At 40.3% G+C, this 17,747-nt stretch overlaps 1 protein-coding gene across 3 annotated transcripts in view; it reads right to left on the reverse strand.

Annotated features, from left to right (window-relative positions):
• The window catches only part of LOC102687634 (centrosomal protein of 128 kDa), a 53,473-nt gene extending 38,381 nt beyond the window's left edge, over positions 1-15,092 (reverse strand). The window contains exons 1-13 of one of the 3 annotated variants that reach the window (XM_015350549.2): positions 15,013-15,092; positions 14,556-14,675; positions 14,213-14,384; positions 13,575-13,661; positions 12,740-12,866; positions 12,204-12,325; positions 10,797-10,888; positions 9,061-9,133; positions 8,295-8,411; positions 3,745-3,831; positions 2,341-2,415; positions 1,831-1,963; positions 1,133-1,293 (exon numbers count right to left, since the gene is read on the reverse strand). In XM_015350549.2, the coding sequence (XP_015206035.2) occupies positions 1,133-1,293; positions 1,831-1,963; positions 2,341-2,415; positions 3,745-3,831; positions 8,295-8,411; positions 9,061-9,133; positions 10,797-10,888; positions 12,204-12,325; positions 12,740-12,866; positions 13,575-13,661; positions 14,213-14,384; positions 14,556-14,590 (1,281 nt within the window). In that variant the 5' untranslated portion in view covers positions 14,591-14,675; positions 15,013-15,092. Of the gene's footprint in view, positions 1-1,132; positions 1,294-1,830; positions 1,964-2,340; positions 2,416-3,744; positions 3,832-8,294; positions 8,412-9,060; positions 9,134-10,796; positions 10,889-12,203; positions 12,326-12,739; positions 12,867-13,574; positions 13,662-14,212; positions 14,385-14,555; positions 14,676-14,979 lie in introns of all 3 variants that reach the window. The other 2 variants (XM_006632268.3, XM_069193003.1) reach the window with 2 other exon arrangements.
• Positions 15,093-17,747: the final 2,655 nt, after the last annotated feature.

Raw genomic sequence — 17,747 nt, forward strand, 5'->3', positions numbered from 1 at the left:
TGGTCTTCACATATACTGTTCTACATATCTGAACATTCTTTGTATAGTGTTTCCAGTTTGTGAAAACTGGAAGGTTTTACATTCTTATTTCAGACTGGGAATGCAATATTAGAATAAATCTGTAAATTTATGCCAACCTAAATTTTTAAATTCCACAGGTCTACAAATTGTTCATGACATCTTCACTTTTTTTCTGCATTTTTTATGTTCTAGATTTAACCCTGGCAGTCTGACGAACATCCAGAGAAAACAAGATTCAAAGGGAAAAATACTTTTATTCACTTTAGACCAGGATTTCACATCCTTCCCTTTAATAACCTGCCCCATCCTGAGATCAGCAGGATGAAGTAAAAAAAAAATTCTGGATGTCTAAGTAAAAATGAACATTTTTACTTAGACATCCATGCTACTCATGATGCCTGTATTTTTCTCTTGTATGAAATTTGAGGTCAGATGAAAGTTAATCTTTACAAGAACCTTTTAAAGCCTTTCACACCAATAAAAAAGGTTTTGTGCTTTCCCCTAACTGCCACACAGTCTAGCTAATTTTCCAAAACTATTTTGGGTGGAAAAACACATGTATTTTCTCTCTGCACTCTAGTTCCCCTACACTCTCTATTGTAGAGTTGCAGATTTACAGTTTTTCCCATACAGATTCACAAACGTGTTGTGCCCTGCAGCAAATGGTTTTGAAAAGCTTCCTGGGAAGTTTCTCTTTAAAACTTTATGGTTTATTTTCACATGTGCGATACCGCAAAACAATTAATTCCCCATCTACTCACAACAGGAGTCCAGCTTTGAGATTCAACTTATCCAACTGGTTTCAAAGTTGAAAGATCAAAAAAGTAAGAGCCCAGTTTGAAGGCAAAAGGGATTTGAGTAATCATTTGAATCAATGCAAGTCCAGAAGACACTTCTGAGTTGTTCTACAGTCTCTCCTTTCAGTGCCAAGTTTGATTTGACTGCAAAGGAAGGAATAAGGAACTTCCAACCTTTCATCTCAAACGTGTAAAAAAACAGCACAAAGAACTAATCCAACTGAAGATTAATCTTCTTGTTTGTTCAGCATTCACTCAACCAATTTGTTCACAAATTATCTTAATTTTTCACAAAGGCAAATAATATTCCTTACCTCTACGTGTACAGAAAGTTGCGATTTCTCCCTATCTTTGCGCTCAATTACTCTTTTCAGCTCATCTACCTCAGCCATGACCGCATTTTGGGTGAGCTGCAGCCTGAGGTCCTGGATCTGTTTCTCCAGCTCCTGCTTCTCTCGCTCTGAGCGTTCAGTCACTGCAAAACAAAGCTATAACTTTAGGCCCAGAAAATATTTGTGTTACACATGAAGTTTCACAATCTCACTTTGTCCACCAGGCAAGGAAAGACCTCAAGAAATAAATACTGAAATCTTTAACATAATAGGATCACAGATTTCAGTACTGACTTCTGTCTCACTGGCTCTGCACAGTTGTAGGCATAAAACCTGGAAAAAAATCTTGACCTGCACCTACTATACTAGGATAAGTTAAGAGCCAAAACACATAGAAGCAGACTCACTAAAAAGTTAGTTTAATAATAAAAATATTAGCTAGAAAAATATAAATGGAAAGCCAAGACTGATCCTTTCATATTAATTAAAACTCAAGAAGATTAAGAGGAATTTCCTAGTCACACAAGACGCGTAAGATTATCACTGTCTTCACAGCACATATGCGATACTATCCCATGGCATATCATGAATTGAGCTCTGACTTCAGTGAAATGGCGCCCTCTAGAGACCAAGCGGGCCTGTCATGGCCCAGTGGAAATGGAGGATATAGCATTCATCACCCATCCTCAGATTCCTGTCCTCTTCCTCTTCCTCGCGACGGCTTCTCTGCCTTGAAGCGACCTGAGAGAACTGCTGCCGCAAGTCCAGGCGATCCTGCTCCATTGTCAGCAGCTGTGTCCGCAGGTCATCTATCTAAATAACGAGTGAAACGTGCAAACACTTCAGGAAAAAAAAAAGTGAAAGACTTCATTGGAGCCCTGCACATACTGAAGCTTCAAAAAAACTCTGAAGAGGCAGATGCATCCTTTTATTATTTTATTGCAGATCTAAGCATGGCTATAGATAGATAAAGTAATCATCATTCTAAAGTAATTTAGCCTCATTGGAGTGTTACATACACACCCAGGAGACAGTGAGCTCTCAGTTTTGCAGCTATAGGTCTGGATGCCTGTTTGAAAAGTGCAATATTTCCACTAACACATTCTGACTGCAAGTTCTCTACCATAGGAAGTTCATAATGAGTATATTAGGGTTATGCATTTACTCATGCATTTACACAAAAAAAGCACCTGTTGAAGAAGGGTGTCCCGACTTCCTTCAGACTGTTCCAGTTGTCTTCGGGTTCGCTCCAACTCTTGCTCGATCTTTATTAAAAATCATAAAATGCTTCAGCATGCACTGCAGACATTACAATAATGCAAATATAAAGATAAATTATATTTTAAAACTGCAGACACACTTACCATCTAAACAACTAATTGCATAAAAAGGATCACATCCTAGCAAAATATATCAGGATAAATACTCAAAGTTGAACCCCATTTACCAAAACCATACTGAAAACCCAGGAAGATATTCCGTTACCTGTTCCCAAAATTTTGAAGATTTTGAAGAATTTGGTTGAAAACATCAAATGAATGATTTGTAGCTGTACAATCAGGATCATGACATTGAACCAGAGGGCACAAATGGAAACTAGGTGGAAGTTTTTTACACTTTTCCAGTTGTGCTATGGCTGAAGGCTGAAGGCCTGTCATCAAACTTCCATGTAACTAAGACACTCCTCAAAGATGTGCTGCTGTTACCAAGTTCCTCCTCTGTACAAAATCTTTTTCTATTCAAATTCTTCGGTGGTAGGCATGTAGAAGATATCAGTCTTTGTAAATCCTAAATTTCGTAAATGCACAGATCTTTAAAAACAGTTTTCTTCCACCAATAACCGAAAGTATTGTTAAGAACAAAACCTGTGTAAAATGCACATTCTAAGATATTTTGGGAAGTATTTAGAACATTTCTAAATACATTTCATTAAACAGAACAAAGTAGGTTCAGGCTGAACCCCCAAAAAATCCTGGCAAAAAGGTAACAGTGGAAAACACACACCGGTCACACAGTTTAAATCTTCAACACTTACTTTTACATTTATGCAGGATTAGATACCAAGCAACCAACCAACATAATAAACTAAACTAAATTATAATATTTTGCATTCTTATATTTTTGGATATAATAAACACCAATACTGTAATACAATAACTTAAAAATGTTTAATACTCTGCCTTATTGTGATTATAATTTTTTCATAGCTGTACATAAAAGATGATGCCAACTGCAAATCCAAGACAAAACGGTGTCAGAAGACAACCCCTACGGTGGAAATTAACGAATAGATCCCTGCCTCTCTTCCTGAATGACACCTCACCATAATCCCCACTGCAAAGTCTTCTGATTTCTATCACAAACAGCACAGGCTGCAGGTGAAGCTTATCAGACAGATGAGGTGAACATTCACACACTCCAGAGGGTAGAAGCGCTTGAAAACTATCAGACCCCTCGCTGTGAGTCATTCACAGCTCAGCAGCAGCTAATGGAGCCTGCCTAGGGGGTTACCACACACACACACACACACCTCTCTTTGAACGCACAGAGAGGTCACATCCAGGGGGAAAAAAAACACAGCCTGTTAGCATTACCTTGTTTTTCTCACACTCAGATCTCAGCAGTTTGCTCTTGGTGACGTCCTCAGTGCCAGTGGCTTTTTCTTCACGTCTCCTCAAAGCCTGCAACATAAGTGACAAGTTTCACCATCCTGCACCGCTGAGAATTTCTGTAATGATGGTGAAACACCACTCACGACTGCTGTCTCCAAGTGCTGGCCAGGGGTCCTACTAAACATCATGGTGCCCTAAGTTAGCAGTTTTCCAATGTCAAAACTGATGTCTGCAAAGTATCAAATCCACACAATGCACTGTACGAAACACAGCATGAGGGGAAAACTAAGCATGCAACCTGTGACAGACTGGCGTCCTAGGGTGAAGTGGCATTTCTTAGCCTATACCTAGAGCGCTATACCAGTGCCATTACTATTGGCCCTGCCAGGCACCCTGTGTCTCGGGGACACACACCAGGCTGTGGTGACCCTTAACAGTATGTAATAGATCTGTAAAACTATTTTAGCTACACCATCTTTATAGACTCTACATCAAGACGGCCCAGGTTATAATACAGGAACTATGTAACAAAAAAACAAATAACTGATGTGCTTGGTTTTTAATAAATCGATCTCTCCTGTTTAGTTTAATGCTCACAGAAACATTTGTGCTTCTTTCTTCTTAGTAGTGCAAACTTAAAAGCACAGTTACATACAGTGGCTACCACAGTCAGATGTGTCATAAGATCCTTCAAAGACACTTCTGGAAATGAATAAGTCATTCACCAATGTAAGCTTTAAAATATAGAATGGTAATCTTTTTAGTTTTAAGAGCTTTTTGGAACATTATCTTATAGAGTACTGCAAACTTTTCCATTTATGCTTTATTAACTAATATTGACAGAAAAGTACTGCTGTGTGTGACAGCAGGTATGTTGCAGGCCAGTAGTAGACATGCATGAGGAAAATAAGCAGATTTTTTTAAAAATGTCAAAATGTCTTTTAATATATGATTTTAATTTTCTTAATTGTAAACAAGTGTGGCTAGTTGAAAAACGAAGGGATTAGGAAAATAATAAGGCAGGAAATGTACTTCATGTTAAGTGTTTTTCACAAAGAGAATCGTACATTTCTGCTACAGATTTAATATTTTAAAAAGCTTCCTGCTACTGAAGAACACTTTTGATTTCAATTGATTCAATTGCATGTAACAAAGAAATGCTCACACAACTCCACATCCTGTATCTTCTCTTCCGTGTACTAAATATAAGTAATGCCGAAAATGAGAAAAAATGAATGACTGAGATTAAATTATTTCATAAGGATGAAGTATGTAATCAAACAGTAATGAATAAAGCTAAAACATAGCTTTTTATATTATTCAGAAGATCATTAACACCAGGTGCACATCGTGTCTTCATTAGGAAAAAGTGAGACTCCAATAATAAACACAGAAACAAGTCATTCAGGAGCTTTTCACAGAAAGCATCGAGAGATTCAGCGTTTTAAGATTAAACACTGCCCTCTGGTGCTCTGCCACTGCATTAGTGAACTGAAACAAATACGTTCATGTTGCCATCGAAAGAACATCAACATCCTAGTACTTTCCTAAAGTGATAGTTACAGTTCCACATACTGTAAAAGAAAGCATATTATACATGTATATAACTTTTCATGGTACGAGACACGCAGGATCTGCACCTGTGACTGGAAGGTTGCTGGTTCAAATCCTGCAGCTGGCAGAGGAATCCTACTCCGCTGGGCCCCTGAGCAAGGCCCTTAACCCCAACTGCCAAAGGCTCACCCTGCGCTCTGACCCCCAGCTTCTCTCCCTGTCTGTGTTTTATGGAGAGCAGCTGGGTATGCAAAAAGATAAATTCTTAATGCAAGAAATTGTATAGGGCTAATAAAGTGATGTTACGTAGGTCATTTTACCCATCCTTATATACTGTAGATAAATCCAGAAAAACAAAATACATGAGTATTACATTAAAGCACTAAATTTCACATTTTGAAGTTTCTTATTTATTTAAAATAATTCCATGGAAAACGAAACTTGACAGCTTCTTTTATCTAAAAAAATTACTTTGATCCAATTCAGTTTGAAATTGTATTTCCCACAGAAATGCTCTTTCATTTAGACCTATATTTGCTTTTCAATGAATTATCAAACATTAATGTGATTGTGTTTAACATACTTCTATCTTTATTTGATTAGAAGATAAATATTTAGCGCACTTGCCTAGTCTGGGAAATCAGAATGTTATAATTGAAATGAAGAATAAGAATATGTTCTGACTTAACCCAGAAATTGATCTTTATTTTTTCTCTCTCAAGAGCCTTTCTTTGTTTGAGTATATTGAGCATTATTTTTCACGACAATATTATTCTGTAGGTAATGCTGACGTCACAGTACACAACTTCATTTACATAATCGTAAGAAAATCCCAGCGAGCTGTAGAGAGTCGCAGCTTGCCCGTTATCGGCAGTTGTGTAGTCCGACACCCCCAGCAACTCGGTCATAGCGCTCTTCACAGCCCCTACGACTCGCCACGACAAAATCAAACTGGTTTAATTTTCTCGTAGTGAGTTGCAAGTAGGGGTGAGCAGTGAGCCAGATGTGTACTTGTGAGATAATGTGCCCATTATATTACACATTATAGCGCAATACTAACTTGTTTACAATATTTGTTTTAAAGGTTTTATTTCTGTACATTTGTCGACTAGAAGTCGTGTCAAGTCATGTAGTGTGCTGCCGGCTTAAGCTGTGGAGACAAACACTCCACTAAAAGACAAGGTAGCTCCATTTAAGAGCCTTCTCATTATAAAAAAACACTCAGCCTCAAGTGAAATCAATTACAATTAAAATGACAGTGCCTGCATAGAAAACCAATTCATTTAGCATATAAGCAATAACATTAGGAAAATAAGGCTTTTCTTTGCCACAGGGAAGAAAAATATTTTATTTACACAAGGCCTGAATTCAGTCTTGTTCTCTTTATCTTCTTCGAAATGTACAGTAGTTCACATAGACTTGTGCTTTAATTGAAGAAATCCTTAGGGCGGATTATGATATCCTGCAGAGGCCCCATGCAGAGTCACTGAGCGAGTGCAGGAGGGAGTGGCATGCACCAAGACAGCACATGTACACAAAAGAAAGCACCCTACAAAACGTGCTGAAAGGAGTTTGTGCTTAAACAATGGCTGCACCGTGGAAACTTTTACAGTTAGTCACCAGCCACTCACACGCCCCCCTATTCAGCAGTGCCATTGGCACTACACCAGCAGTGTGTCTCGGGGACTGCCACAGCATGGAGCTCAGGTGAGCTTTTCTCATCCTTGTCAGACACACCAAACAGGCTAGCTCAGACTGCAGACTGCAAAAACAGTATTTCATGCGCAAATATTCACAAGAGCGTGAAATTGAGATGGACCACTCGGCCCCTCAAGCTCGTTTGGTCCGCAGTAGCTCTTCAGTCCTCGGATTTCAACCCTCTGTTTCTTCAAGCCACTACCCTGGATTCACACAAAAACAACATGGCTGCATAGCTCTCATCACTTTTTGTAGTTACTGGTGTGGTAGCGCCCTGGACTAAATGCAATTTGTGAGGTCATAGCTTTACAAATAATGCTTTGTCACAAGTTTAAAATGATAATCAGAATTTAATAATAATAATAATAATAATAATAATAATAATAATAATAATTGCTTATACTTATATCGAGTAATGGGGACTCCCCTCCACCAATGCGCAGCTCCACCTGGATGATGTGACGGCAGCCATAGTGCACCAGTCTGCTCCCCACACACCAGCTCTCAGTGGGGAGGAGAGCAGAGTGATGAAGCCAGTTCATAGATGAGGATTATTAGGAGGCCATGATTGGTAAGGGCCAATAGGAAATTTGGCCAGAACGCCAGGGTTACACCCCTACGTGTAACATGCTTGCCTTAGCATTTTGACCTGTGATCAAAATCTAGCATATAGTATTTAACTTCCAGCCATCCATTTTTTATCCAATACCGGGCCACAGGTGAGCCAAAGCCTATCAAAGCAAGCAATGGATGGAGGGCAGGATACACCTTGGAGAAGATGCCAGTCCCTCGCAGGGCACACACCGACACGAACAGGTACACCCTCACAGCAGGGCCAATGAAACCATCCACTACCACAAGAACACAGAGAGCACATACAACACCACACAGACAGAACCCCAAGACCTGAGCCCAGGACCCCAGCACTGCTGACCACTGAGCTTAGCCATGAGGAAATCAGATGCTATTTGTTTATATATTAGAAGTTTGGATGTTAACCCATTCCAGACTGCAATAAAGTAGTCTTCCTCCTGGGTAAAGTTCCTTTTTAGACTGTATAGCAATCTAATTAGATTAGCAATCTTTTAGATTGTATAGCAATCAAATAGCTGTCAACAGTGCTATTTACACCCTGATGATCTGTTAGGAGCTACAGTGTGGCATCTCTTATGCTGAAGACCTGCCCATATGGATGATTTCTCAAAATCAGTAAATTGCAGAGAGGTATCTTAAAATAATAAAAGGTTACGGGTGCTGTGGAAGACGGCTCTGTGCTTTACCTCCTGCAGCTGCAGGGACACACTGCCACGCTGCTCCGGGCGCCTCTCCGCCTGCTGCCGCCCGGCGCGCATCTCCTTCTCGATCTCCTGCAGCCGCCGCTCCACGCGCTCCGACACCTTCGGGTGCCGGCAGGAGACGGGACAGTGAAGGCGCCCGCGCTCTCCTCAGGCACAAGGCCAGTGGAGCCCACGGCAGGAAAGGTAACTGCATGCACGCTGCAGCCTACCCCTACTACACTCCTCCAGTCCAGTCCCCAACGGAGGCCACAACAAGACTCCCCGACATTATCTCAACAACCTTGCGTGCAGTGGAACAGCTGGGTTGTTTCAATATTCTGTTTTTAAACTTTATGGACCATGTTTTATTCCATAAAACAGACATGGGTGCACTAATCTTATCAGGAGCATTCATAAGCACCTATCGCAATATTACAGTTGTCTAATAATAGTGGGGTTTTCTTGAAAAAATGTATGTTGAGGCATACGGCTGTGGAGTCCAACACGCTCATTCTGATTTTAGAAAAGCTAAACATGCTAAAAGCATGAGGTTTCCGAGAATAAAAATATTTATTTCTAGAACAATTTACAATACCATATTTTGTGAATTACTTTAAAATGATTATAACATTTGAATTAAGAAAAAGTGTCATTATAAATACTGACTTTAAAGAACCATTTTCCTGTCAAAAATCATAGGACTACCAAATTACCTCTCAAGAAATATTCTGTCAATACTGAAGCACTGTTTCAGAAAATAGCCACTTACCGTTTCTTCTCTCTGTGATATTTTAACATGGTCTGCTAAACTTTCCAAAGTTTTCTTAGTTTCAAGTTCAGACCTATGGAAGACATTATTCCCCATCAGTGACAATGCTTGTGTTACAATAAGTCAGCGCAGCACTGCAAAGAGCTGAATTGTAATGTGAATTTTAGCCATGCATGCCATATCACAACAGTCCCTTGACTGTTAAAGAAAGCAAGCTTGGCAACTATAATCGAACAACAGAATTAAGTGGTCTGAGAAATGTGCAGGTCTCTCAACAATGAAATTATTTCATTCATCTTCTATACAGATTAATAAGGACCCTTTTTAAAATATGAAAAGTATGTGCAAGGGAAAATGTAGGTACTGAAAATATTTTCAAAATTCCTACCATTTACAATAGCTGAGTGCTTCATTGCAGAGACAGGCTCAAATAAAAAAATCAATAAACTGATTTCATAAACTTGCATGCTGTCATTTATTAATGCCAAAAACTGCTGTTTATTTTCTTTGTTTATACTCCCTCAGATATAAACTAGGCTGCTGTTACTCAAGTTGGCTCTTAGGGGACAGTTCCATTTTTTTTTATTCCAATTCCACTTTTCCTGTTGAAGTAGAAATAGGATTTTATTTGTAGAGAGAATTACAGTTGTCCATAACACTAGAATGTAGACCAGCGTTAGTAATAGCTAAATGAGTAAAGTGTCTCTGACTGTATACATTATATACAAACTGGGACAACACCCTAAGCACAAGGTTTTCCATCACACAGAAGACACCATGGCAGGAAGGAACACACCCAACCCCAGCGGCATTCTCTGAACACTGCATTGATAATTGTGCAGCACCAGTCTCCGCTGATTAATGAGACAGCTAATCTTCAAATCAGCAACGCAGGGTGGTAGTTTTTTTTGCAGGATGAGCAACTTTGGGGAGCTGTTTGACTGTAACAAATCTACTGGTCTCTACTGTCATCAAACTGCATTTTCCAGAAGACTGTGCACCTGCTTCAGCACCTAGCATTGGGTCATTTTTCTTCTTTCTCCTTGTAATAATTATCAGGAAATTACAACCTTCTGTATAAAAACACTTGCTAGTTTTCACAGACAATTACTAAAAGTATTGAAATAGGAACATAAATATATTGAAGCTGTGTGTAATACTAGGAAAAGCCCCATCACTCTTTGTAAGAATTACAGAAACTAGCTGTGAAACTAGTAGACATACTAAACATTATGATTTAGCATATAAGATTTGTTTTTAAATAATTTCACTGTACTAGTTGCCATTTCTCCCAGAACCTCAGCATTGCCTTGTTCTCCTGAAGAACACATATTGAATGTCAAACAAGAGCCAAACAATGTTTCTAAAGGAAACACATAAGGACTGACAGAAACTTCTTCATGCCCACATGAAGTGTGCTACAAGTCTGAAGATGTTTCTTTATGAACTAAGAAAGGATGCTTTTTAATCAATGAGGTTCTGAGGAGATACACATGGATCTCATTGAAAGTACTCCAAGATGAGAGGGTCTTTTAGGGTCATCCATCTGGAAGCTGAGGTGGGCAAATATATACACTGACTGGTTTCACACATTTTTGTGTTCCACTGAAAATATTACTGCAGACAAAGAAAATAATGGAAATTTTAAACAAAGCATCTAGTAGCAAAATTATACTGTTTAAATGCTTTGTTATTCACATTGAATTATTTTATTTGAGGAAAATAAGGACTCGTACCTGTTACGCCTGACAATTTCTCTTTCAATATCATCTCCGAGTCGCAGCTGCTCGCTCCTGAGATCCCTGAGCGACTGGTGCATGGTGTGTATCTGTAAAGACCAGCCTCAGCTTAGATTTACTATCTTCCCAAAGGCATCAATGAAATCAACTACAATAGCATAGCAGAACACTGTATAAGAACTTTTCTCTTACAAGAGACAACGGACAAGAGTACTGGGATTTGCATGGAGTGCTCCCGCCAGCGCTTACAAATAATTATGAATAATTACAGTAATGGTCAATGAACCTGGTACAGATCTTCATTTTTTTTTTTTAGTTTCAGTCAATGCAATATTTTACTTAATTCAATCTCTACTTTCATGTTACATTAACGATGCCTAATACAGAAGCATTAGACAAATCTGTTTTAAAAGCCTGTTTACTGCCCCATTCACCCTTAAGTATGATTCTGTGATCCTGTCACACTGTTCTGTATTGCGTACATCTGTACTAAATTACCTTACAGTATATGAATACCATAATTCATCGTCAGAGCCGGGACACTGTGAACCACCTACGGCTCCTCAGCTATGATCAAGTGCTTCTTTTGTTTTTATGTGGTACTTCCGTTTTAAAAATGTGGGGAAAAAAAAAGACTCCAGTTTCTGACAAGTTCCAGATCTACATCTGGCGCTGGGGTTAAATCTGCCCCCACCAGACCACTCCTCCTTCGTCTGCCAACACGAATGCAGCTACCCCTCAGTCATGGGGCTCAGAGGGCCAGGCTGCCACGCAGTGAGCCAAGCAGGGAAGGCCAAAGACCGCAACTGCTTATACTGCAGAAATCGCCGCTATAATTCTTCTGACGTACTCGTGTTAAAAGCTTTGGAAGCCACATTAGCATGTGTGGGGCTCAATCTGTGACTTCTGTGACAGCCAGGAAGACAATCCACTAAAGTCACCGTCATCTTCTTTATAAAATGCACACGTGCTCATAACAGGGAGCTGCTTTAACACGGAAATTGGAGGTCGTCTGTCACTACTGGATTTTATCTATGCCCTAATAAAGCCGTGTTAAAAGTTCAAAAACATTGGCATGTGAAAATTCTGCAACTTCTGGATACTTTGGTTCACATGTGTGCAGAAACATCCGTTTTTCATCCATTTATGTCCAGGGGTGCGTTAACCCCCCTGCTGTTGCATCTTGTGCACAATTAACTAAATATAAAAAAATGATTCCGTTTACTGTAGCACTTCACTATAGCTTTTCAGTACCAAATAAACCAATTAACCAATAAAAAATTAACCAAATTATTTACCCCAAATGGAATTTTTATCAAATATGGTGTAATTATAAATGAAATGTGTAAGGGAAGGGAACAGCTCTTTAGCAGTAACGTTGAGACGTGCGAGTTCTGCCCTCACATTCCCAGACGGATCAGTCTCATCCATGAATCTCACAGTTGCAGACCTTGACCTCCTCCTTTCAGCCCCTCCAGACATCCCATAATCCCGCAGGGGTGAGGTAGGACAGTAATGGTGACCTTCTACACAAAAAACACAACAGTTGTCCACAGGTTATTTTTATTTGCTCTCAACTGGGAGCAACTTCATTTCAAGCATCATCTGTATGTTTGCTCTTCACTTCACCTGAAGAAACAAACCCAAGTTCTGTTAAACCACTTCCTCATAAAGAAACATGATTCTGATTGCCTTGGAGTTACAGCGTTCAAGTCTTAAGTATTTCTGCATAGACGGCTGGGAGATCTTATTACACAAAGCAACCACACTTAAGGCCTCAGCCCACAACCTAGTACTCATCTGAAATATTAATTGACAGAAAAATCAATAAGAATAGACTAGCAGGTAAATAAATTACCCCATATATCCGGATCTTAAAAAAAGAGTGAGAAATCTGGAACGCTCAGTTAATGAGACTGGAACATTACGCGACATCTTACCAGAGGCTGAGCCACCGTCTAAGTCACTTGTATGTAGAGTGGAAAGGGAGGCACTCCTGGCTCCCGAGTTTCTTCGCAGGCGCTGGCTTCTCAGTTGATTAATAGACTCTTCCAAATTTTCTCTGAGCTGCATGTACAAAGATTATTTGCACGGAACAGAACATGAAGAAAGAGATTATTTTTGTCCTGACTTAACACTCATCTAGTCTACCTTTTTAACCTGTACCTGACCAGTAAAAGCCGTGATGTTAAAATAAAGCATCATGGCAGAGATCCACACAGATGAGGAAACTTTGATATAATGAAGTTGAGCAAAATTTCCCCAATATAAAGCACACCCCTTAAACGGGTAGCGAAGGACGTACCCCAACTCTAACAAATCCAGTACTAAAACAGAATACAGATGACAGAATACTTGTTCATTAGAAATCTGGGATCCTATCTAGCTTTGGTCTTAATTTTCTCCAGGTCTCCAACTCTGGTACGAGTGAGCTCCTGCTGAGCTGGATTATTGGTAACAATACTGAACTGTGTCAAGTTAAATTATTCAGTTAAATTGCATTGAATTTCCAGATCATTAGGAATGAAAATAAGAATTATTTGATTGTTATAACTGACCACCTGCCTAGCTCACCACTAACCTGTAACTTGAAAGCCTAACTGGACTGAGAGTCTCCAGGATCAGAGTTTGAGCACCCTAACGCAGACGAAGATGGATCAAGGAGCCCTTGTTGATCACAGAACGGACACCTCTGAAGTGCACATGCAGAATTCGTGTTCGTAGCTCAGTAACATTGCCAACAGTTTTGAAAAAGTGATCAGACAGAAGACTCACTGTTGCCATAGCCTCAGCTTGGTCCTCTGTGTGCTCTCTGTATTGTCCCAACATCCGATCAACATTATGAAGATTTCGACTTGTATCCTTGAAAAGCAAGTTTAAATTAAAAATGCATTTGTACAAAAAAATATGTTTACTGCATGCAGTGTAATAATTCCTCAGCCTCAGATTTGCTTTTGTGAGGTTTCCATCATATCCATGGTGGAGGAAGAGATACAATCTCCATAAAGGATTTGTATGTGCCAGAGACCACCCTGGTACTAGAATACCAGTCCCAACTCCCAGTGCCTGTGCGCTGTAATAAGGGTGCAGTACAAAGCAGAGCATTGTTGAGCACTCACACCCCAAAGGCAGTGGGTTCAAATCTCCGGAGAATCACTGCCGTTGTATCCACAAGAAAGATATTTCAGTCAAACTGCTCCGATGATATACCCAGCTGTATGAATGGGTGCAAATGTAAGACACGTTGGCCAAATAAATTACAAAAATAAAAATTAAAGTATTCCGCATTTCACTAAAGAGCACAGGGTATCATTTATTACACAATAAACAGTGAACACCGATGTGTCGCGAGCTCTGGATTCACGTACTGTACACCCACACCATTCTTGGTGGCCCTGCTTCATGTGCATTACCTGCAGAGTGGAGGCCAAGGTGTCAATTTTCTCAGAAATGTCTGCATCTCCCTGGACTCGGTTTCTTCTCTGGCTGTTTGAACGTGTGGCCCTCGCACGTGCCTGGCGGTTAGCGGAGCTCCTGAGGTACGTGTCTGAGTCACTGGAAGACTGCGCCATGCCTGGTATGGCTCTGGCAGAAAGACAGTTTAAGACAGGGGGTTAAAGAGGAGCAGGTGGTAAGCTGCCACTTTGCTCTTCCCCTTTTTCATAAAGTTAAAAACAAGAAGCAGTATGAAGTGGTAATCAGGGCCCTGGACTGTGCACCGGAGGGTTGCGGGTTCAGATCCCAGGAGGGGCACACCTGTTGTATCCCTGAGTGGGGTCCTCCACTGACATCACTGCAGCAGACGGCCTGCTGCCCAAACGGGTGTCCGTCTCCACGACTTCATTGCGAACGAGAATATGCTCTCAACTGACCTACCTGGTAACATAAAAGAATAAAAGAGTCCGTTTCGAGGTCTGTGTCCCATTAGGTTAAACGAATTAATTAAAAATTCAGACCTGGACTCACAGATATTACTCAAATACAAAGGGCAGCCTCCCGGATGATCGGATAAGAGACAGAATATCACAAAACAAGCCACAAAATAAGTAACTAACGGCACGAACGGCTGACAGCGGCCAAGAAACCTTTTGTAGCCAACCATACTCATCACACGGACAAATATGTTTTAAAGCACGATGCTCGAATACCAATCGATTTTAAACATCCTATCATTTCTTACCTGCCTGCATCAAAATCACGGTAAGTCACTCACCATCTCGTCAGTTAGAGGCACTTCCCCTTACTCTGCTGTTATGGCAACTTAAACTGACCGCCCTGAAACAGGAAGCCATCCAAGGACCCACACTGCCGAACAGGACGCCGGGAGATGTAGTTTACATTTGCAGGACATTTACTTGGAGAAAGTACATGAATGAGCTTCAAAGAACTATATTTCCCACAAGGCCTTTAGAAAGTCTGTTGGTATCCTTTTTTATGGGCGTTGACTACTAAAGGCGACTTGAAATATGCCAGATTCAATAATTGCGCCACAATACCCGCTGTTTTCTTATGTGTAACTCAGTGTTGAGTAATTGTCAATAGAATGGGACGTAATGAAAGTAGTATACTGGCTAGGTAAAATATTTTAAAACATCTGTTTATAGTTGTTTTGTGTGAACACGATGTGACAGCGCTTTGGGATTATTGGGAAGTACTGTTCAATTAAAAGGCTCAGGTGCTTGATGTGGATGATTTTAGATATTCAATAAATGATTGACATTACTCTGAGGAACTGATCATAACTGACCATTAAATGATTTCATTTAGTTACAGGTTTCACTACCTGTGAAGGGCTTTGAGTGTAGTGTCCAGAAAAACTAAATGTAAGGAATTATTAGCAGTAGCCATCATCTCCTGGGACATCATGAGCTACTCTCTCCCAGGTAGAAATTATTTTCACTGGTATTTATGGGAATGAACCGGTTTTAAATTGGGGCTGACCAAATGACGAAATCGCATCAGGGCAGAATGTGTCCTCTGGGTCCTGGCATGACGAGGGCTTCCTTCAGCGTTCAGACTCTGACTGGTGTGTTTTGGATGCCAGTTTTGAGTTCTTCTGCTGAACCATTTGAGCTGGGGAAAGCTGTGGATGCTAAGGACGTGTGAAGGTGTAACTGCTGTCGTACGCGCTCCTGTCGAAACTCTGGTGACTGTGTTAGACTCCCCCCAGCAACCAGCAGAGCCCCAGTTTCACTGACTGTCAGTCAGCAGGGTCAGTACATGTTTTTACGTGTGCTTGTCCAGACACTACAAGAGGAATGGAGCAGAATCCCACCAGACAGCACATGCAACCCGCATGCCTGTCAGAAGCAGGTAGTGCTTGTATTCCCTTCTGCACTGGCCACGCATTATACTAGCCTGGGACTTGAGCATGAGACCTGTCTGTCCAATACTAGTAAGGGGAAAAAAAAACTTGTTGCGCTAATAACTTTGTCGTAGTTGTAAGTGAAAGTTTATTTTGATGCTATTTTTTTTAATAAAAATGGAATCCGAGACTGCAGTGTTCAGGTAAAAGGGAATGTTTGTGCTTTTGAATCTGAAATCTATGATAAAGAATATCCTGTAACATACTTTGGTTAATTCTTTGCTGATGATGTGGCACTGATGGCAGACTCAGAAGTAGAACTACAGGAGAAAGTGCTCAAATGGCAGAGGAGTCTGGAAAAGGGTGGACTGAAAATGAATGCAGAAAAATCTGAAATAATGGTAATGGAGAGAAGAGGAGATACTATGACCAATGTTGAGGAGACAAATGGAGGAAAACTGAAACAAGTTGATGACTTTAAATACCTTGGATCAAAACTGGTAAAAGGAGGAGAAACACTGGAGGCAGTAAAACAAAGAGTGAAAGCTGGATGGAACAAGTGGAGAGAAATAACTGGAATAATCTGTGACAGGAAAATTCCCAGAAAGTTAAAGTGCAAAATGTACAAGACTGTGATTAGACCTGTACTACTATATGGAGCTGAATGCTTGGCAGTTGGAAAGAGGGAAGAGAACTTGATGAGAAGAACTGAAATGAGGATGTTGAGATGGATTCTGCAGATTTCAATGAAGGATAAGATCAGAAATGAAGAAATCCGTAGACGATGTAGGGTGGTGGATGTGGTTGAGAAGATGCGAGAGGCGAGGTTACGGTGGTATGGACATATCATGAGGAGGGACGTTGAGGAAGTAACAAAGAGGGTAATGGAATTTGAGGTGGAAGGTAACAGAGGAAGAGGCAGGCCTAGAAAGAGATGGATAGATTGTGTGAGAAAAGATATGGAGGTATGTGAAGTGAGTGAGGAAGATGTGCTCGACAGAGACAAATGGAGAAGAGCAACCAAAGCAGCTGACCCCAGGACAGTCTGGGACTAAGGCTGTGAAAAAGAAGAAGAAGAAGAAGATACTTTGGTTAATTCCACTTCTGTTTAAATAAGTATTTTATTTTTTTCCCAAATATCTTATAAACCCTTTTAAGCAATTTTGCACTATTATAGTGCCGTTCTTACACGCAATACTGAAATTATATAATAGCCTAGTGTACTCTGCTCTATAGCGTGTACGTATTCAGCTCATCCGCTGACAAGCCACGTTTTAAAATAACCAGAACGTAGGCTACATAAACACGATAATTATGTCGCATATCCTCGACACCTGTGTACACATTACACAGCCACACATGGTTCTCCTGAGTGGGAACAGGTGTGTCCGCACTCATTAAGTTTTCACGTACTGGAGGTGCTATCACTCTTGCCACACCTGTAAATGTGTAGATGAGACTTTTAAAGAGTAATAAGTTGCGGTTAATTAAACATTTAAAAAAAGAAAAGCGGAGGAACCTCCTTCAGAGGTAAGGCATGAATTTGATTTAGTTTAATTAAGCCCTCCGACAAGTACAGTACTAAGTCCACAAAGTGTGGTTATTCCAGTACGGCGAAAAATAAAAACATTTCATTGCAGTTT

Source organism: Lepisosteus oculatus, chromosome 8 (assembly GCF_040954835.1).
Source record: "Lepisosteus oculatus isolate fLepOcu1 chromosome 8, fLepOcu1.hap2, whole genome shotgun sequence".
NCBI classification, from domain to species: domain Eukaryota; kingdom Metazoa; phylum Chordata; class Actinopteri; order Semionotiformes; family Lepisosteidae; genus Lepisosteus; species Lepisosteus oculatus.